Source organism: Brachyistius frenatus, unplaced genomic scaffold, assembly GCF_029030835.1.
Source record: "Brachyistius frenatus isolate BFR_SWC_R1_liver_20210118 unplaced genomic scaffold, ASM2903083v1 Contig_286, whole genome shotgun sequence".
Taxonomy (NCBI): Eukaryota; Metazoa; Chordata; class Actinopteri; family Embiotocidae; genus Brachyistius; species Brachyistius frenatus.
The window spans coordinates 212,782-234,274 of NW_027210885.1; the positions used below are offsets into that span (position 1 = coordinate 212,782).

Sequence of the window (21,493 nt, forward strand, 5' to 3'; positions counted from 1 at the left end):
ATGTCTGTACCTATTGTACCCTGGTTGGCAGACGCATACAGATGTGAGGCGGTCATTAAGGTGCAACACATGTTGTACTTTAACAAACTCCTCCTACAGATTTTGTCGGAACGACTTGAAATTGAGTCTGTGCACTCTTAACATGTTTGGAATTAAAAGTTATCAAAATAATACATTTTCGTCGATCGGCGTGCCCGTGGCGTGGCGGCCAAAAAGTGACCCAAAAGCCATGCATGCCGATCAAAAAATGACTTAGGATTTGTTTTTAAGTCATGACAAAGGGGGAATCAAACCCCAAACCTTCCAGCTGATAGGCAGCAGTACAAAACACTGCACCATCTATCTTCCCAGGAGTTAAGAAAGCATTGTGACAAATCTTTGGCTCAATACAACCTATAACGCCACCTGCCATAAATATTCATTCAAATGCGACCAAAATTGCCGCAGACATTCTTTGGATAGTAGATATATACGTGTTTTCAAGGGGGTCTGCACTGATATTAAATATCTTCCTGTAATGTGTAGTGTATGCAGAACTTTTTCAGTTTCTCCAAACGTTTCAACTTCACTAAAAGTTGAATCATCAACAGGCCGAGGTGGAATCTGAACCATTAATAAACCTCGGTGAAGTAGAATCTTTTACCTGTTGAGTTCACCAGACTGTCGGTTGAGTCGCTGGAAGCTCTGAGTGAACTCCGTGAAACGCTTTCTCCTGCCGTGACTCTTCGTCCGGCGCCGAAGATAATCCAGCGGTCTACGAGTCCCGACTCCGAGCTGGAAACGACCTCATGAAGACACGGGTTCGAGCCCCGCCGAGGTAACGCACAAGGGTCACGGCTTACTGAGGGCGAGTCCCCTTAATAAGCACAGAGTGAATCCCTCTAAGGGTAAGACACACAGGTTCGGGTTTGTACGTGCAGTCATACTAATACCAAACCAAAGGTCAACAACAATACAAAAGTGACTTCACATTTCGGATGACACAGTGGTGCAGTGAGTTGCCTCACAGTGAGAAGTAACTCTCGTATATAGTGTAGCCAGGGCGATGTGGCTAAGTTTGATGTGACACAGGAAGTTGATGTTTAAGGTCAAACGCTGCTCCAAACCTCACTAAACTTTGCACATGCGTCAGGCACCAACTTTCATGAGTTTTTAAAGATGTTAAAGCTGCCCAAAAAAAAAACTTTTATTTTTTTTAGAAGAATAAGGAACAAGATGGAGATACAAATTTAAGCGGGAATATGCGGACCCTCGCGTGCTGCACGTCGGGGAGCCAGCGGCCCTCGACCCGCTGGACCCCCGACGTCCAGCGCGCGAGAACCCGCAGATCAACTGCTCGCAGTTTTAAATTCTAGTTTGTTGTTATCGCTGGGTTTTCTTAGACTCAAAACTTTATTGCTTTAAAAAATTTATAAATAATATTCAACTCAACTGCAGGGAAAATATCCTCTTGTGGACCGAAGTGAACATAAAGTTCGATAGTCTCAATCATGATTGCTGTGCTGCAGTGTATCACGTCTGGAGGGGCCGCTATTGGCTGATTTAGTGATTGAGGGAATAACTTTTTAGTTTTGTACGAACCAAACGAGCTTTTTAATATAAATAAAAGAGTGAGTTAAGAGGGCGGTGTTTAAAATATTGTGCTGTTTTTTATTTTTGTGTAAAAATCACACAGCTGCTAGTTGACTCTGCAGAGATACAGTACATCCATGCAGTTAAACATCTAGGATCCCACAGCCAAGAGAGAAGGAATTAAATAGAATATTCTTTCGCTGTTAGTCAGCAATTAATGCAAATGTACATATGAGTCCAAAAGTGTGTATCATATACAATATACAACACAGATCTGGGAGCAAATAGCATTCAAAATCCCATCAAAGACTTCGTTAACGACTGATTGCTTCTGCCTGCCTGGATTGCCTTTTGGGTTTAAGGAGGGGGGGGAGAGCAGTTGTGCTGGCAAACATAAATCAATCCCACTTGAAGGGGTTTAATAGGGTTTTAAATGGTATTAGTTCCAGGTCTGCAAAAAAAAAAAAAAAAAAAAATGATATAACACACGCACACACACACACGCACACATACACAAACACACACACACCAAGAACATCATCGTTCTCAACAGCAGAAAAAAGAAGGCGAGCCTTGATACAACAAGGAAGAGAGGTCAGTCAGCCGCCATGGAAACCAGAACGCCCAGTCAGGAGGAAGAGGAAGAGGAGGAGGAGGAGGAGGTGGGTGGGGGTAAGGCTTTAGAAAGAAGACCGATGCTTCACCAACACACGGGGACAAAACATTCATTTAAAAAAAACTAAATTGACCAAACAAAACTGGACTTTTCAAAGACACTGGCACACACACACACACACACACACAACAAAAAGGTACAATTTCCAGGTTGTAAAACTCGAGTGGTTCATTATTAGTTTCTTCTTAAAGCATCTTCTTTGTTTTTGTTTTTTTTAAATAGACGTGAAAGACGAGAACAGACGTGCAAGGGTTAAAAAGAAAAGCAAAGAGGGATGTAACAAATAAAGAGATGAAGAAGGGCGGGAAGAGGGGCGGAAGTTGGGTTCAAAGTGCAGTTGGGTCATTCAGGTCTCCCTTTCTGTCGACTGCTCTCCTGTTCGAAGCTTCGCTGACACCCAGCGGAGGGTCACGTGATGCCGATTTCAGGGTTAAAAAAAAAAAGAAGAAGAAGAAAAAAACACTGATCTGGAGTTTACTGCCCTCTGGAGCCGGGAGCAGACTGCTCATCAGTACCAAACCAGAGGGGGAGAAAAAAAAAAGGCAAAAAAGATTCACAAACATACAGTAGATGGTGTTCTGGAAGATCTACGATACAAAAACCAGAGTATACTGTTCACACAGTTGCTACTATCATAGTACAAACAGCTAAGTATAGTTGGTCTGTGGTGATGTATCGCCCGTACTTGCATAGTGCTGCTGAATTTTTTTATTTTTTTATTTATTTATTTTAAATCATTATCTACCTGCGCCGTCCACTTCGGATCTGTGCGCGTGCTGAAAAAGAAATCCCATCAGCCCGACGTGATTCTTCACGAGCGCCTCCTCGCGCGGCTCGAAGCAGCTGGAATATCTTCGAACCCTTCAAAGTGAACATCCGTTTCCATGAAATGCTGATTTTTTTTTCTTTTCTTTTCCCCCCCCCCCCCCCCCCCCCCCCCCGAGTTAAACACTGGAAAATTACCGCAGCGTTCAAGAGGGTGAAGTTAAAAAAAAAAAAAAAAAAGAAGGCTGAAATGTCGAGCGGCGGCCATGTTTGAAACAAACAAACAAAAACTTTAGGGGGGGGGAGAGAGAGAGAGAGAGGCTGAATCTTTCTTCACACGCCAGCCCGAGTAGAGGCGAGAGAGCAGAGTGACAGTTCAGTCATTTGGCATAAAGTTAAACCATTCAGTCACGTCAATCCGCAAACACTGTGTAACATGAAGAAGAAGAAGAAGAAGAAAAAAAAAAAAAAGAGAGACGCACGTGAAGGGGGCGGTCATAAGAACGAGGCGGGCTGAAATCACGTCACGGGACGAGTCCAAAGAGCCTTCACCATGACGATTTAACCATTAAGGGCTTCACACAAACACCAAAGTCCTGTCCAGAAGTAGCCCAGTATGTTTTACAAAGAGGAAGACTGCACCAAACTCCATAAAAAAAATAAAAAAAAGCGAATTGTTTTGTGACTTGCTTTCAAGCCGACGTAGATCCGTGATGTGGACTTTCTTCGGTTTTAAAAGATTATTAAAACTGGTTTTGTTGGATTTTCTTTTTTGAAAAAAAAAATAGGACAGCCGGGCAGCAAATGTTCAGCAGAACAGAACTATTTTTGAGGATATTCAAAGAGGAAATATCCTCTTTTTGAACATGCATGACAGGACGCAGGAAGAATCGGATGCCAAAAAGCGAAAACACGTTTAAATAAACAGTTTTAACCTTTTCGGGAAATAATTTTGTTTGCTTTTTTTTTTTTTTTTTTCTCTGAGAGTTAGAAGAAGTTTCAGCATAAAACTCGCCAGAAAAAAAAAAAAAACACAATTTGGCGATTTTATGTTTTTAGCATGTGTACAGGAGGCCTGGCATGTCATTCAGGCTCATTTAAAGGTACGAGGAAGCGTATTGTTTGACCTTCGAGGGAGCCGAGTTCAGCCGTTTGACCCGCTTCCAGTCTTTATGCTCAGCAACTTCACGTCTGTAGTTCACGCGCAGGAGACGGACACATCTTTCTTCTCACCCTCAGAAAGAAAGTGCACAAGCACGTTTCCCAAATTGTTTAACCGTTTCTTTAAATTGACCTGATTTTTTTTTTAATAGGAGTTTGGTGCAGTCGAGTGAAACACACTGGTGCCGGCTAGTAAAACAGAAACACAAATACACAAACAGCCACGCGTACGCGACAAATAACACTCTGCATGTCTTCGTCAGTCATTCGGAGAGTAAAGTAATCAGACTCCAGCAGTTTGTCTTCAGACCGCACTCCCAAGTTAGAGCGTCTTGTCCGGCGCTCCTGAACCGTCTCTCAGTTCGCTGTCGCCTTCACCTCTCTTAAAACAAACAACAACAAAATAATCAAAAAAAAAAGTGCCCGTTTGTAAAATCCCCTCCTGCGGCCTCCTCCCGGTGGGGGAGACTGTGCTCTCGGGTCCGTCCGGCTTATGACTTGATCGGTGAGTGATTGAGAGTCTTAAAGGCGCCTCCAGGAGGCGGGGGGGGGGGGGGGTGAGGGGTGGGGGAGGCTGGGATGATGGAAGGAAAAAGGGAGGCGAGGGGGAGTCACATGGAGGGCCACAAGCCCAATCTTCCTCCGCACGTTGGTTAAAGATGAGAGAACGGTCTGAGCTGCTCTAGCTGGACTTCCAGGGATATCCTCTCTTCGAGGAGGTCCTGGAAAAAAAAACAAAAAAAAACGACAACAGGCGTGAGCGCAGCGGGAGATACGAAGAGAGACGCCTAACCGTTTCACAAACAGCTGCTTTTATCCTTCATACCTTCAACTGTTGCTGCAGTTCACTGTTGAGTCGTGCCAAAACTGTATTTGTCTCCTTGTTTCTCCTGATTGAAGCTTGAATCGCCTTTTTGTCCTTTCCGACTGACCTGAAAACGCAGAAATACACTTTTTTGTGACTGAAGCGCCGATGCACGGGAATTCAGCCCGAGAAAGTCTCCCGGAGCGACACGAGCGTCGTACCTGGGGATGGAGGGCTGAGTGGCCAGGACGGCAGCTATGACGTTGGACTTCTGCGGACCGTGCTGCTCGTCCTCCGGTCGCAGCTCGTCCTCCGACTTCAACCTCCGACGTACAGGTTTTGGGGGAGGAGCCAACGGGCCAGATGAGCCCTTGGCCTGATGGCGGAAAAAAACAAAACAAAGGGAAAAAAAATTTCCTCCCCGTCAGCTTTCAGGTTTTTATGTCGCGGTCAGTTTACTTTCAGATGTTCAGTTTGTTGCTGAATTATTCTAAGTATCGGATCGTCTATTCATTTTGTACGATAAAGATTTTGACGCACGGAGTTGACAGTAGCTGAAGTTCTCTCGTCTGCTTGGCCGTCACTCTTGACTGTTCTTAAAGGGCCAGCGCCCTCCGACGGCTTGTCCACCTGCGGACACAAAATAAAACGACACACACAAACAACGTCCATAAAAACGCGAAACTTTTACGCGACTCATATTCAAGAATAGTTCAAGAACATAAGATTCAGATTTTTGTATTGACGTAATCAAACGCCTGATCATCCGCGGACAACGTTTCACTTGTCGTATTTCGCCGGTACTTTGATCTGCTTCGCAACAATGAGCAGAACATGCAGCGATTAACGTGGTTATCCCCCGGTCACGACCTACCTGTCCCGCCTCGCTGTGCTTGTCGACCTCCGGCAGGCTCGACGGCTGTTCGGACGCAGCGAAGGCCTGAAACTGGCTGAAGTCTGCGAAGTTGGGCTGCTGAGGAATCTGCTGCGGGGAGGTGGTGGTGAGCACCCCCCCGCCTCCTGCTGAGCCCTCGGCATGGCCGGCGAGCGGTGCTGATGTCTGGAGGGCGGAGACCGGGGGGGAGGGATTTTAATCACTGATGCTGAAACACGAGAGAGGTCGAAACTGTTTTGTTGTTGTTGTTGTTGTTGTTGTTGTTGTTACCTGCGTGGGCAGCGGTCTGGGAGGCACGGCGGGAGGGTAAGCTATCGTAGAGGACTGAGCTTGCCCCGTGGCGGATGTGGCGGCGAAGGTGCGGTTCATGTCCAGAGACGAGGAGCGGGAGTGGGACGGGTGTGGCCGGGGCGGAGGGGGAGGCGGGGCCACCACCTTCAGGGTCTCCGGAGACGTACCCGACTGAGACCTGAACACAAACGTTTGTGTTTTTGTTCATTTAAGGACGTCGCACCGAGTCCTATTTAGCGGTGGGTAGACGGTCTCATCTCGAGTGTTCGATCAGTGAAGGGAAGGAAACAACTGACCTTTGCCTCGTGATCGGCTCCTGGTCCGAAGTGTAGGAGTCCGAGCTGCTGTAACCGTCACCTTCACGGAAGAAAACAAACGCCTCATCAACGCTGGATATCACAAGACTGTGCAGCTCATAACACCAAAGTATAGAAACAAAAAGGACTTTCTTTTCTTTTTTTACAATTACAGAACAAATTTATTTATTTTGACCAAGCTGATGAAAATAAACTTATTTTATATTTCAATTATTGGAAAGTTGAAGATTTTTTTTTTCTTTTCTTGCAGCTTCTATAGTTAGAATAAAGCCTTAAAATGACAGGAAAGTAAATCTATTTACAGATCTGAGAAACTGCCTCGTGATGTCACCTGAGTTGGATGTCAGCTGGGTCTGACTAGAAAAGTGGGAGAAAAAAAAAACCCTGAAAGCTCGCAGTTCGAAAGAAGTCAGTTCGCCGGACGTCTGTCTGCCCGCTTCGTCTCTGAATCTAACTTTAACCGTCCGTAGCGGAATTGCATTGTGGGTAATGTAGGCGCCAGGTTTTGACGAGGACAGAAACATACGTGAAACAAAAACGAGAGAGTATCTCTGGTTCCGCTGCATTCATGTTTTTTTAAAAAAAAATTAAACTGTCCATCGGGAGTATGACGATGAAACGCTGAACCTTTGAATCGCCGACTCGTTGATAAAGAAGCTCCTCTTCTACTCACCTCCGGTGCTGGCGGCTACAAACTTCATGGAGGCGGGTAATTTGGCTTCTTCAGACAGTTCCGGAGGTTTGACCAGAAGCGGGCTGGTCGGGTGGTTGTGGTCTGCAGGTTTGAGAGACGGCAGGAGAAGCGTTGAGTCTACCGGACACCGAGTGATCACAACAAACAACATCTAACATGTCGGCTGTGCTTCAGGAGCAGCTGCAGCTACTGCTGACGAGCCTGATCACAAAACGTCTTCACTGCTCAAATCTTTTTTTCTTTTTTATATATACATCTATATCTTCTATTGCAGTTTTCTCATTCATATTAGCTACAGATCACATTCAATTCCCTTCAAGCCAAATGATGCTGAAAGAGAGAATGATGCCGCCGTTAATGAAAATGCAAGTCCGGGTTTGGACGGTAAGGCTCGAAGCCAGAGTGTCTCACCGCTGCCGGTCCTCTTCAGCTCCATCTCCTGCATGTGGATCTTACTGGGCGTCATCCTGATGGGAACCGGGTGGACGATGGCCGTGTCCTGCAAGGACAGACAAGAGACGCAGAGGGTCAATTACACAAACGTGCAAAAAAGACGAGACGAGTTTGACAGAAGGAGGGGGGGAAAAAAAAAAAAATTAAAAAGATTTCTAACAGCTCATCTGTTTACTTGGACACGTTTAGTTTCCAAACTCCACCTTAAGTACTGATTCTGATAAATAATATTCAGAGAGAGGGCCTCCATCTCACAAGCGGACGTTTCTTTTGCTAGTTTCAGACGGATGCAGCTCAACATCGATGCAACACTTGCACCAATCTGAGAGCCCAAAGGTCTTAACATGTGGCGCGATCAAGCTCACAGTTGGGACGTCACTATCTTCAAGCAGCCGAAAGTGATGTGCGCAATTAACCTACAAAATAATCTAGTCAATGGTGCAGCATTTTACTTTATAAAGATAAAGTGTACACTGTGCTTATTACACACACACACACACACACACACAGATTAAAAAAATACAAAAAGATTACAATGTGAAAAATCATTACTGTGTACATTAATACGCTCAATCTGCACACGAGCAGATCGGTTTCCTGTGAAGAGAAACTTTCTTTCCTACACTTTGGCCAGTCCGTCATTACAAAAGCAAACACAGTGTGATGACGCCGCTCCTGTGCGGAGGGAAGTCGGTTAGCGCGAATGTCTGAGTCTGTGTTCTACACCTTCCCGGGAAAAGATCGCACTGACAGAACGTCGGAAGAAAATCTATCAACTGGCCATTTGAAATAAGGGAAAAGGGGAAAAAAAAAAAAAAAGATGGAGAGATTTAAAGGGAGTTCAACAGTAAATAACAGAAATGATAAAAACAAAACAACAACAACAACAACTGTACATCATTTTAAGCACTCGCGGCACTGAACATATGTGGGAAATAATTAAATCGCTCACAATCTGAAAATGCGCTAGTGATTGGTGGATGTCACTGTAGGAAAAAAGGTGATGTCCAATAGAAGCTAAGCCGGGCAAATCACAACACACTGCTGAAACAGTGAACTGCACTTTGAAGGAACATCATGCACAGAGGGGGAGAGAGAGAGAGAGAGAGAGAGAGAGAGAGAGAGACAGACAGACAGAGAGAGAGACTGATAGAGAGAGAGAGAGAGATCCAGAGTGGGTTAATGTCTGTCCATTAATGGTGAAACCATGCATACTAAGTGATTGACTTACAGGGTCAGCTGGTGCAATGTTAGAGTCAAATTGGGTCAGAGTTTGTGAGCTGGAGGAGCGCTCGCTAAACGTCTCCCACTGCTGCAGGAGACAGACAGACAGTGAGAAAAAACATGTCAGTCAGCCAGTGCAGTGACATCACACATTTACATCATCAGTCTGAGGCCGCTGCCGTGATGCAACGTCGTCAGACATCACCGGCGGGGGCGCGTGTGAACAGAACGAGACACGATAGCCACCGTCACAGCCCCCCCCCCCCCCCCCCCGAGAGAGGGGGGCGGAGGAGGTGCTGAATTATCAGTAAATTATGTTTGATGATGAAGAGCATGAAGTGGTGATCAAATCAAATGAGGGATGGATGAGGAGAGGGCACCTGATCAACCCTGAGCAATGAATTAAGATGGGTCAAACGCAAACACAGCAAAAGCAAACAAGCGTAGAGCTTAAAAGTGTGTGTCGTGTGTGTGTGTGTGTCGTGTGTGTGTGTGTGTGCGTGTCGTGTGTGCGCGTCGGAACCTCGTTGTTCTGGTTCATCTCCGGCCAGGCCTGGTTCAGCGACGGCATGGAGGGAGACTTGCTGGGGGTGACCTCCACCGGCGACCCCGAGTATCCAACGTCCGCGGTCGACTCCGGCACTTCTGAACACGAGCGATTAAGACACGGGTTACACACTCGGGAGACGGGCTCCAGGAAAACAAACCGACGGGACAAATGAACTGCAAGATCTAAACGTGACGTTGCTCCTGGATGCCATTATTCACGGTGTTAAATAGGAAGGATAGCTTTGTTGTCGTGTCAGGAGGGATTGAACCTGCGTCGAAGGACTAATTTGACGAGTTTACTTGCTTGCTGGGAGGTAGATGAGAAAGCGGCTTCCACCGTGCGCGGTAAATACGAAGCTACCGACAGCGTTCGATTAGCCGTGCTTTGCCTATTAGCACAAAGGCTGGGAACAAAGGGAAACTGCCAGCCAGGATAAGTTTCAATATTAATCCAAAAAGGTTCAAATACCGATTTGTAAAAACAACATGTGGTTCTTGTTGTGGGTTACGCGGGCTCTTCTGGAGTCTCTGCTATTTGTCTGATAAACTCGGGAGACGTCAGGGAGACACTGGCGGCTGTCAACGTTCTCGTGTAATACTTCCCAAAATGTTCATCTTGTTTCTTTAAATAGCCACATGCAGATTAGCTGCAGAGTCAGCAAAGGGAAGCAGAAAATGTGTTTACATTTTCACATTACATTTTGAGGAAGGAGAGAAAGAGAACTCATCTGCTCTGACTGTCTGCTAAACCCTTGTTCTAAATCACATTATCACCAGAGCTGCAGTGGCAAAAACATCCCTTTCGATTAGCTGTACAATTTTTATGGAGGTTCATATAATCCTGTTCACTTCAGCAGACTGTTTTAGATGAAGCCTTTTTGGCACTCACTGATAAATAAAAAAAAAACAATAATAATAAACACGTACAATTAACAATCCACGGCTAAAAACCGGTCTTGCACATTATCTGATGTGTATTAACAAGGTCAGTGCTGAGTAAATCACACCTAATCGATATGCTGTGATTATGGCTGTCGGGTAATGAGTGAACGTCACGTTTAACGAGAAAGAGGCTCGGCTCAAATCAGGCAAACTACAACCCGGACGGAGGTTTTGCCTCACTGCAGCACGGTGACATCACACGGTGGAGGAGGTCTGAGGCTGGCAAATTAGGAGAAGACGCAGCAGAGAGAGACAGAGAGACACAGAGAGAGAGAGAGAGAGAGAGAGACCCCGAGTACCTGCTGAGTCATCCAGGTCGATCAGCTTTGGCATCAGGCTTTCAGGCAGCTTCTCGGGGAGGTCGTAGCCGTTCTTTCTGGCCACGACCAGGTGAAAGGCGGCACAGAACTCATCCAGGGTCAGCGCTCCGTCTTTATCGAAGTCTGAAAGCTCCCTTTGAACACACAGCAGACGGAGTCACAACGGTGACATTACGTCGTGTATTTTCACAGCTGCCCTTCAACTTGACAGAACATTGAACACACACATTTAACACACACACACACACACACACTGGCTCCGTCATAAATCGCTGCCTCGATTACTCTCCTGATTGCAGCCTGCACGAATGGCAACAGGAACCCGACAACTGCTTTGTAATTAATTGTGCAATTACCCAGGAACATTTCATTCCTCGTTAAAAATAAAAGCAGGTTGGTGTGCTCAACGAACAGGCAGCGAGACAAAACTTTGTAGTATTGAAACGAGTGCAGAGCTTCAGCGATGCCTTTAAAGTGTAAGTCCGATTTTCTCCTCGTTGTTTCCCACATCAGTCGCTGCAAAACGTAACGGTTGGTTGCACGAGCTCAGCCTCCTTCCAGCTCCTCGGTGTCTTTGGGTTTAATTGGCATAAACGGCAGTCGACCGTGAACAACTCAATAAGTTCAATCAGTTGCTCCGCAACTTTTACATCATTTTCAAATTAGGGAAATTTCAAAAATAACAAAAGATCATCACCGGTGCAAATATTAACCAAAATATACAACCTATTAACATGATTAGCTGAACGGTGAACCTCAAGTCCATTCAGGGGGTTCACACATCTACACAGGCACACTGAAGAGAGAGAAAGCCAGCAAATGCAGAAACGAACCGAACAGCAACGACTCACCAAATATGCGACAACTCTAAAATCGGTAGCTTTGATTTGGTGAAGAACTCTTTTGCTGCTGAACCTGAAACACACGGAAACCGAGAGGAGGCGGTTGAAACCGATGCGCAGCGTTTCCGCAAAGGTTCGCCGTGTTGGGCGGGTTTCTGTGTTTTTCCTACCCGGTATGAAGCCGGTGAGGTCCGGCTGGATGGTTTTGAACTGGTTAATGTAATACTGCCTCTGCTCGTCGGTGATCTTCCACGGGTCGTCGTAGGTGCTGGACTGTCGCTGGATCTCGTTGTTCGTCGCGGCCGAGGCGACGGTTCGTATCGTTGTGCTTTCCTACGGGAAGCCACGAGGGACATTTACAGAAGAAACATTAAATGAAGAAGAACTTATTTAAGTAAAGCATTTTATAACACAACTGGACTGTAAAACTTCTTTTTTCTTTTAATATACAAACATAACTATGGTAACTTACAGTAGTAAAATACTAATACTCTATACAAATATACTATATATCATGAAATTAGCATTTTGGCCTAAAGTGGCACTGACTTTTAGCATGTTAGCTCAATATGACAATAACATGAAATGAGAGACTAAAAGTTACTCAGATGTTTGAGACACAACTTTGATTATGGGATGTCTCGTGTTTTGTGTCGGCCGGCGGCTTTTCATCTGATGAAGGAGGTTCGTGACGTTTGCCATCAGGATTAACACAGACCTGTTCCAATAATGTGCACCAGGTGTTCCAGTAAATCGATATTCATCACACGTGTGCCTCAACGCCCCCCCCCCCCGATTCTGCCACGTGATTGGCTGACGGTAGATATTTAACGTCACACCCGACGAGACCGAGCGACGACGGAGGCAGACTTCGGTTTTTTTTTTGATTGAAAATGGATCCAAATTAATCCCGAGCATTAGAAGAAATGTAATACTGATAATTACCGAGCTTACTTTAAATTCCAACAGCATCCAATTCGGCTGATATAATTGGGTTGCTCACATAGTGAAGCTGCTTCTTTTTTTTTTTTTTTTTAAAGTGAATTGTAAGGCAGCCCTACCTGGACTGACGAGGGATGCATTCCTGGGAGCGTGCTGGATGGCGGCGTGTCCGCGGTAAAACTGACCCAACTTTCCTGACCCGGAGGAGGAGGCGAGTGGGACGGCCACATGCCCTCACCGGTCACTGCACCTGGAAGGGAGCAGACCGGGAAAGTATGTTTGAGCGTCTTATTTTATACATTATTCACAGGGAGCACATTTCCACGCCGTTAATATTTCCCGTGTCATATCTCAACCGCGACTTTGTGCTGCCAGAAGCAGGCGCACGTCATGTGACGTCTGCTCCGTTCCTCGAATGACTAACTGAGTGCCTTTCTCGGCAAACATCATCGACAGCATGCAGTCGCTGCGAAGAGCAGGAAGTGACACGCGCCGCTGACGTGCTTCGTATGCCAACCCTTCATCACAAATAACCGCTATTAGCTGCACATCTTGTTACTTTTCTTTTCATTGTAGATGTCGTGGTATTATCATCCTCTGTGGCCCATTGAGAGTGAATCCCTTTGCTGTTCTCCCATAAAAAAAAACAACAAAAAAAAAAACAAAGCGGTCATCAACCTGCAACTTGTGGACTTTTCCCGTTTACTTTCATTTCTGGCTCATCATTTCCCATTATTGATGAATCAGCAGATCATTTTCTCAGTTGTTTTGTGGAAGGTCAGAAAATAGTGAAAAATGCCTCATTCTATTCAATTACCTGTCCGAAACCTGACGATATATATTTACAATAGTGTGAGCTCTGAGACACTGGGGAAACTGGCGCCTTCTTAAAACAATTACTGGAAAGATTTCCCTGACCGCAGGTGAATTTGAAGTCGATCGACGAATCGTTGCAGCTCTAATTAGATTTTTTTTTTTTTTTAAACGAGCAGCGGCTCTGCGGGCGCGACCTGTTTGCGGCTCTCTGAAATGCGTCCACACGGCTCCGGTCGCGGCGGCCACCACCACCGGTGTTCGGTCTGCGTTCCCTCCGCTGTGTTGCCGCTTGTGTTTCCTCCAGGAGTGGGGGGAGGCGGGGGGGACTGCTGCGGGGAGACCACCGGGGACGTCGGTTCGGGCTGTCGACACATGTACAAACACACACGCAGTAAAACACGTGGAAGTACACGGTATGTGCAAATAACAAAAGAAGAACATCGGTACGGGTAAACGTAAACTGCAGAATTTAATAAGAGCGAGCGTCTTCAGACGCAGGACATGTTTTAATGTGACGCAGCGGGAAACAAATTGTATTTGCAAAAGTGTAGCTTCCGTCTCATATCCAAAAAGATTTGAATCTTTCGACACACCACATCCGAACCAAGTGATAGTCAATAAAAAAAAAGAAAAAAAAAAGCTACTTAAACCTTTTTATCTGCACCATCACTGACGTGGGACGTTTAAGCAACCAGCGAGTTAACGTTTCACAATAGATGCTGCAAAAAAGCCTAGAAAGAGTTTCTGTGCGAGGAAACGTCAGCAGCAGACACCTTCGGGAGAGTAACTGAGGCAACAAGTAATCAAACGCGCACAGAAAAAAACAACAACACGGGAAACACAGCGGAGCTCCGGCAGCTTGTCTCCAACGACCGCAGGCTGCAGCTGCTGACAGAAATATAAAAGTGTGCGTGTGATGTTCTCCAAAACGCAGATAAAAGCATGTTTGTCTACGTCGAGAGAGAGAGAGAGAGAGAGAGAGAGAGAGAGAGAGAGAGAGAGAGAGAGAGAGAGAGAGAGAGAGAGAAAAAAAAACAAAAAAAACACTGGCGTGGCGGGGGACGGCAAAGTGTCTGACCTGTGGTTCTATACTGGGTGCCAGAGGCTGGATGACCTCGTGGACAGGAAGTGTGGTGGACGAGGGCGGGCCCTTCTTGTTCTGGTGACCCCTGGCCGGCGGTCGGGGTATGACGGCGGCGCCGGGGGCCGGGTACAAGCCCTGGCTGTCTGCGTCCTGGTAGAGCGCGGCGTGTCTCGCGTCCGCCTCGTTCTTCCCCACCACGAACCGGGGCAGCGGCAGGTCCTTGACTGGAGAGACGCAAATCGGATTCAGTTCCGGGTGTAATCTTCTCACCTTTATCACCAAATAACTCCCCAGTGCGCTGAAGTTGTCGTCAGCCTACGATGTTGTATTTTGCTGACGAGTGACTTTTTTGTTTTAAATGGTGGAGCTGTAGTATCCCCTCATCCTGCCTCTTCGGCTTCAGTTCCAGACTCCTTACACTTCCCAGAATGCCTTGCGCCGGCGCACACACTCAGCTGATGTATATATGGCTTGTAACGAGAGTGGCCGCTGAAAAATGGGAACAAGCAGCGCCAGTATTCCTTTCAGAAAAAGTTGCTTCCTCAAAAATGAAAAACACAGAGTGAACGCTGATCTAGTCGACGCACCGCCGGTGCGGTAAACGGTGGATTTAAAGGATGTTAAATGTCAAAACACAAATTCAAAACTTTTTGGTGCTGAAGCACTGAAAATATCGACTTTTGCTGCGGTTTGTACACCACGTCTGAAAATCTGTTTCATGCCGTCTTTACGTAGAGGAAATGACAGAAACACAGCAGTAAAACAGGCAAAGCACAAATCAATTAACCAGACGTGTGTTGAGAAGACTAAAAAAAAACAACAAAAAAAACAGAAATTATTGTGGGCTGACATTTAAAAGGAGTAAATTGTCATGCGCTATAAAAAAAAAAAAAGACAAACAACATGGACTTAAAAATCCAAAGTGCTGATTAAATAAAGAAAGTTTTTGTTATCTGAATTTAGAATTGGGAGCAAAAAAAAACAACTGAATATTTATCTGAATGACTTCAAACCTCTTTTGCCACGTGATTAGCCAACACACACACACACACACACACACACACACACACACACACACACACACACACACACACACACACACACACACACACACACAGAGAGAGCTATTACTGGCTGCATCCGACCCGCGAGCAGTGCGATGATTCAGCAATAAACGGATTAGCTGATGGAAAGACAATTAACCGCCAACTGTTTTGATAATCAGCCATTTATTTGCTGCTTCCCCCGCGTTTCAAATACGAGGATCTGCTGGCTCGTCTCGTCTCGCATGTGATAGCGGATCAAATATTTTCCAGTTTGGGGACGTTTGGGTTATGCAAAGTAAGCAATTGTAGGACGTTACTTTGAGCTCGGGGGAAGTTGTGGTGGCCAGCTTTGGCAACTTCTTGAAATTTCACAGGCAAAACATTGAAGAGAATAATTCTCAGATTAATCAAAGAAACAGCAACGTTACGCACTAAAAAATATCCATTCACAACTCTGAGTTGATTAGCCGGATCTAAATAAACTGAAAACACAGCAGCATTACGGGCTACGGGCTGTCTTTTTTAGTGCGCGCACACACCAACTACATCACAATTATATCCATATTTTATGCGCAAGTAAATGCGTTTTTCTGGACGCTCATCGTCCCTCCTCGAAAACATCAACTTCTGAAATAAGTTTCCGTTCAATATTTTGGCACGACTGAGGTCACTTCAAGCTCTCCCGACAGCACATGCTAACATTTCTAACCAACTCCTACCCCATAATTAACTGTGTCTGCTTCAGAAAGAGCATCAACTTTAAAAAAAAAAAAAATAAAAAAAAGGCGGGTTTCCAAAGTTCAAACATCCCCATAATCTCATCACCATCATCCACCCATTTTGCAAGGAGGAAGTGACCTCCTCTGTGCTTCCATACGTTGTTTTTTTTAATCAAATTATGAAATCATTCGAGCATGTTGCAATATTTCAGGTCAAACGAGCAACGTTCTGCAGCGGGGTGACTGACACATCTTCCTTTGTGTTTTTTTTTTTTTTTTTTTAAAGCAGTCACACCAGAGACAAACAGAAAACCCTTCAGGGCTTCGACCGCAAACTCTTTGTTTAGTCAGAATAAATAGAAAAACTCGTCCCAGTCATCCACTAACACAAACATTCGGATATCAACAGCGCACAACGGACAATATTTCTTTCCATAAGCAAACATAAATCAGCGATTTGGCGTCACGGCGCTCTACCAGCTGATTAAGATGAGCTGTCCGTCATCTCGGATAACGTGTCCACCGTCAGCACGTGAAGGCTTCTTATAGGTTTTTAATAAAGAACTGTTCAAATAACTCATTTCTTTTACTTCATTTAAAGACACCAGATCATCTCTTTCGTTGGTTTAGTAACACAGACTGATGTCTTTAGAGATGAAAACACTTCAGTATTTATCAATCATCAAGAAGTTATAATGCATCCCATCCTGTGAAATAATAATAAAATAATCCAGATGAAGACTTTTTTCTTATCTGTATGGTTTTCTCCAAGTAATTGGTTAATTAAAATTTGTACATGCATAAAAGGTGAACTTGAGTATTTGCCATTAATAAAAAGCATTTGTTTTCTTACTAAACAAATTATTCCCGATAAGGACAACAGACCACTGCTCCTTGCTTCCTGTCAAGAGAACCATAAATTCATTAAGCTATCTTTTCTCAAATAAAATGACTTCAACCAGCAAAGAGAGGACAACACCCCGACGTCCCCCGAAGCTGGAAGTTAAAACAGAAACATCCAGCAGCACTTCCCAGAGAACCTCGAGCTTTGTTACGTGATGGCATCGTTTCGGGGGAGAGGAAAGAAAAAAAAAAAAAGAAAAAAAAAAAAAACACGGGGCCATAAGAGGTGCCGAAACAGAAAACAACGATCGGATCGAGTTTTGGACTCACCCGAGTTGAGGCTCTCCACCCTCAGGGGCAGCCCGGACTGGGCGATGGCGATGAGCTTCAGAGCGATGTAGAACTGGCTCCGTCCGAAGTGACCCAGCCGAGTGGCTCCGCACAGCTCTGTGATCTGAAATCCCCGCACGAGGGCGAGGAGGAACAGTTAACAACATTGTACTCATCCGAAAGCATCCGATTATTAACCGTCACGGAGACGCTCTTCCTTCTGACAACAGATAAAAACTTAGAAAATCAGACGTAAACGACACATAGCAATTAGGGAGGGGGGGGGGTGGGAGGGCGGGAGGGGGAGGGGGAGGGGGGGAGTTTGCTTTAACAACTTGATAAGTATCTCCCTCATTAGCAGCCAAACACGACTCTTGTCAACGCGGATTTACTGGACACCAGTTCCTCCAAACGTTCACCGACTCGACGCGATGCGGTCGGCCCGCTTTAAGTCACAAAGGCAGCGCCAGCGGCTGGTCCAGTTCACCGTGTTCGCCGGCGGTAATAAGGCCGATTATCGCGTAATTTGCTGCGTTTTAGGTGACGCCGAGCGGGCCTACGTGCGCGACGGCGGACACCGGGCGGCGCAAATAGAAACTACAAGGTGTCAGCAGCGTGCACGGATACATGCAGGAGAGAGGGGGAGATACGTGTGGTTGCACGAATACAACTGAAACCTGCGGGTGAGCGCAACCAGGAGAGCTACACTTAATACCGTTAGTACAGTGAGCCACACCACCACCACCACCACCAGCCCTCCACCGTTGACTGATTCCCCTCCTCCTCCCTCCCTCCATCCCCCTCTTACTTGCTGACAAAGGACTTAATCTAGAGTATGTGTGGGGATACAAAGCGCCAGTCGCCTTTCTCAGCCTGTTACCACATGACACTGCAGCCTTGTGCGTCTCACAGGCCGCCACAGTGTTCGGGCTCGATTTTGAAAAGCGGAGGGATTACAAGGCTGCCTAATTCTCCCACCACACGGCTCCCCTTGTTGACCTTGAAAGGGATGCTGACTCACAAACTGAAAAAGAATATATATATATATTTATATATATACATTTTTTGTTTGTTAAATACTGGTCTGCCGAGAGACGTGGAGTCACAAGAACGGGGGCCGCCGTTGCAGTTTCTTTGTTGTTGTTGTTTTTTTAACGGGCAAACTCATGACTCAGTTAACAGAAGGAGCGGTGACACTGGAGATGGGATTATCAGGCGTGTAACCACGAACCTGATCGCTGCAATCTGACAGGAAGTTGATCTACTTGAGGGCTGGATGCATATTTATGGAGTCTGGGAGGAGGGTGGAGGAGGGTGGGGGCACAAGACTCTCCAGCCAGAGACAGTTGAGGCTGTGTGATAACTTCATAACTGCATTTCTCCACCATGTCAGCTCAACTCAAGAGGGGAACTTAAAAAAAAAAATTAAATTTAAATTTAAAAATAAAAAAAAAAAAAAAAAGGCAGATGCTGATGGAGGGAGAGGACAGGAAACAGGAAAGTATGAATTATCACGTTATGTACATCGGACGCACAGGAAATGGGAAAAAGAAAAGAAAAAGAAGAGATAACTGAAGTAGAGAAGAGACACGTGAGGCTTTTCTTTTACGCGTAAAAGGAGCCGACGTGGTTTATTACGCGTTGACTCGGCTGCTGCTAACATTTAGCCAGAAGAAGGTGTGTCTCCTCCTTGCTGCGCAGCGCCGCTAAACCAACCCCGGCTAACCGCGGCGGAACCGGGATGACAGGGCTGCTCTCCACCGCCGAGCCGACGCGGATCCATTTAACACGCTTCGCGGTCCGGAGATAACAGGGTTGGGTTTTTTTTTTTTTTTTTTTTTGGTGTGTGTGTGTGTGTGTGTGTGTGTGTGTGGGGGGGGGGGGGGGTTAAGACACTGGTGCCCGCTAGCTCACCTGCAGGACAACTTCGCTGGGTAGCTGGGCCGCCCGGAACAGGTCCAGGACTCTCCCGTTGGAAGCCACTTTCTTGGTGTTGTCCGTGTCGCAGTAGACGAACAGATCCGAGTAGTATTTCTGCTCCACATCGCTCAGCGGTAGACTTTCCATCGTAGTGCCCAAATTCAGCCTGCAAAAAAACAACACGGGGACTAGTTGGCTAGTGAATTAGCCCCCCCCCCCCCCACAACACCACACACACCCTCCACCCTCCACCACCTCCTCCACCCTTTTTTTTTTTTTTTTTTTTTAAGCCAATGACTGAGGAAGGATCCACACACACACAAAAAAAAAAAAAAAAATATGGGCGAGACTTTCAGGATCCCAACTCGGCTCGCGTCGGTGCCGAGCTACCGACCGGGGTCAGCCGGTAGGGACGTTTTCACGGACGCGCCGACTTGTTGTCGTCCGACGCCCCGCGCCCTCCCTCCCTCCCCCTCCCTCCCCCTCCTCCTCCTCGGCCTCCGTAAACGCGCTGTCAGCGCCGATCCCGACTCGGGAGGGTTTCCCGATGAAGCGACGCTTTACGCACAGTTAAGTCAACTTTTGCCGGGGGCCGAGCCGAGCCGAGCCGAGTGAGCCGACAGCTGGCTAGTCGTGCTAACGGCTACCTTGAATCAAAAGTCAGCGGCGCCGACGTTCAGGCTGACGAGCAAAGTGCGTCCAGCTCCTCGAGCCCCGGGACGTCCGCCGCGTTCAGCCCCTCTGCGCGGGGAGCGCGCTTCTCCGTCCCGCCGGAGCCCCTCCGCGGGATGGGTGTTTCTGCGTTTGGCCGGGGACAAATTCCACCGCGGGGCCGCTAGAAGTAAAGTTTCAGGGTCTTCGGGTTCCTTCCTCTGGTGATCATAGCCGCCATTCCTGCCCACCAAGTGTCGAGCCGCTCGGCATTAAAGCAACACTTCCGGTACGACTCTTTCAAAGTAAAACACGCGTGTAGCGGCAATTTGAACCTACTCCGGGGGAGGTTTTTTTTTTTTCAAACCCAAATCAGCATTTTAAAATGTTCCATGGACCTCAATAAGATGCTTGTCTGAATACTGTTTTACTGTTTTCACCTTTAAAAAAAAAATATGAATTTGGACCTACTGAACTGTAACTTTTATCCTATGTTTAGCTTGCTTAATGTTTAAATCACTGTTCTTAATTGTTTTTAAATGTCCTTTTCTTTTGCCTTGTGTTTTGATTCTTGTAACAGTTTCACGTGAAGCACGTTGAATTGCCTTGTTGTTGAAATGTGCTATACAAATAAACTTGCCTTGCTGTAAACACCCATGTCTACTTGGGAATGTTTTAATTGTATCAGAACTGCTCTCTGAAATTGATCCCGCAAAAGGGTTGCACGTGATTAGTTTATTCCATGTGCCAATATAGCTATTCACATTCAGTTAGTTGTTGCCACTAATTGACAAAATTTGAACCCCCCATCGATCTACCTATCCTGTCCGTTTGCTAGTTAGATAGATAGATAGATAGATAGATAGATAGATAGATAGATAGATAGATAGATAGATAGATAGATAGATAGATAGATAGATAGACTTTATTGATCCCACAAGGGGACATTTTTCCACTACAGCAGCATGTAAAGATACAGGGTAAGCAGTAAAAATGACAGAATAAAAATCGAGGTAAAAATATAAAAATGAACAGCATATACAAATACAATTTTATAAAATTACACAACAGCGTAATGGTCAGCAGTTCAGTGCAAAAGATGGTAAGTGATGTAGGACAGATTTGGCCAGAGGAGAACTATAAATATTAATAATTAATAAAGTCTTATTGCAGTGAATGATCTCCTGCATCGGTCCTTGTGACGGCGGAGCTGGATGAGTCTGTTGGAGAAAAGTGCTCCTCTGTCCCCGCAGCAGGCGGTGGAGAGGCTGGTCAGGATCATCCGATATGGATGACAGTTTGTTCAGCGTCCTCCTCTCCACCACCTTTTCCAGACTGTTCAGTTTGCAGCCAATTATGGAGCCGGGGGCCTTTTTAACCAGTTCGTTAGGTCTGTTGGTGTCACCGGATCCAAGTAGCAGCTCCTCAGTCAGGAAAACAACCAAATTACATTCATATTTTCACAGGCTGTTTTTTTCCTCACTCGTGTGATTGACCACACAAAGTGGGCAAGTCCCGGGGTCACGTCATATTCTAGCAAAAGAACTTGTTCACATTGCACAGAAAAGGGGAGAGAAATTAGGTTACTAGGAGCATGGCAGTCTTTTTGTTTTGTTCATTTATCTTTTTTAGACAT

General features: G+C 46.0%; 1 protein-coding gene across 1 annotated transcript; it reads right to left on the bottom strand.

The window, feature by feature from the left end:
- Positions 1-3,792: 3,792 nt before the first annotated feature.
- On the bottom strand, positions 3,793-20,114 carry reps1 (RALBP1 associated Eps domain containing 1). Its single transcript, XM_069722341.1, is given in 21 exon segments — positions 3,793-4,896; positions 5,001-5,106; positions 5,201-5,355; positions 5,520-5,609; positions 5,854-6,039; positions 6,145-6,343; positions 6,462-6,522; positions 7,156-7,257; positions 7,588-7,675; positions 8,861-8,941; positions 9,377-9,498; positions 10,644-10,798; positions 11,516-11,579; positions 11,677-11,839; positions 12,568-12,698; positions 13,459-13,581; positions 13,584-13,626; positions 14,343-14,572; positions 17,287-17,410; positions 19,201-19,372; positions 19,854-20,114. Coding segments are annotated over 20 exon segments (2,445 nt in total). The 5' UTR covers positions 19,354-19,372; positions 19,854-20,114; the 3' UTR covers positions 3,793-4,827.
- Between the last annotated feature and the right edge of the window lie 1,379 nt (positions 20,115-21,493).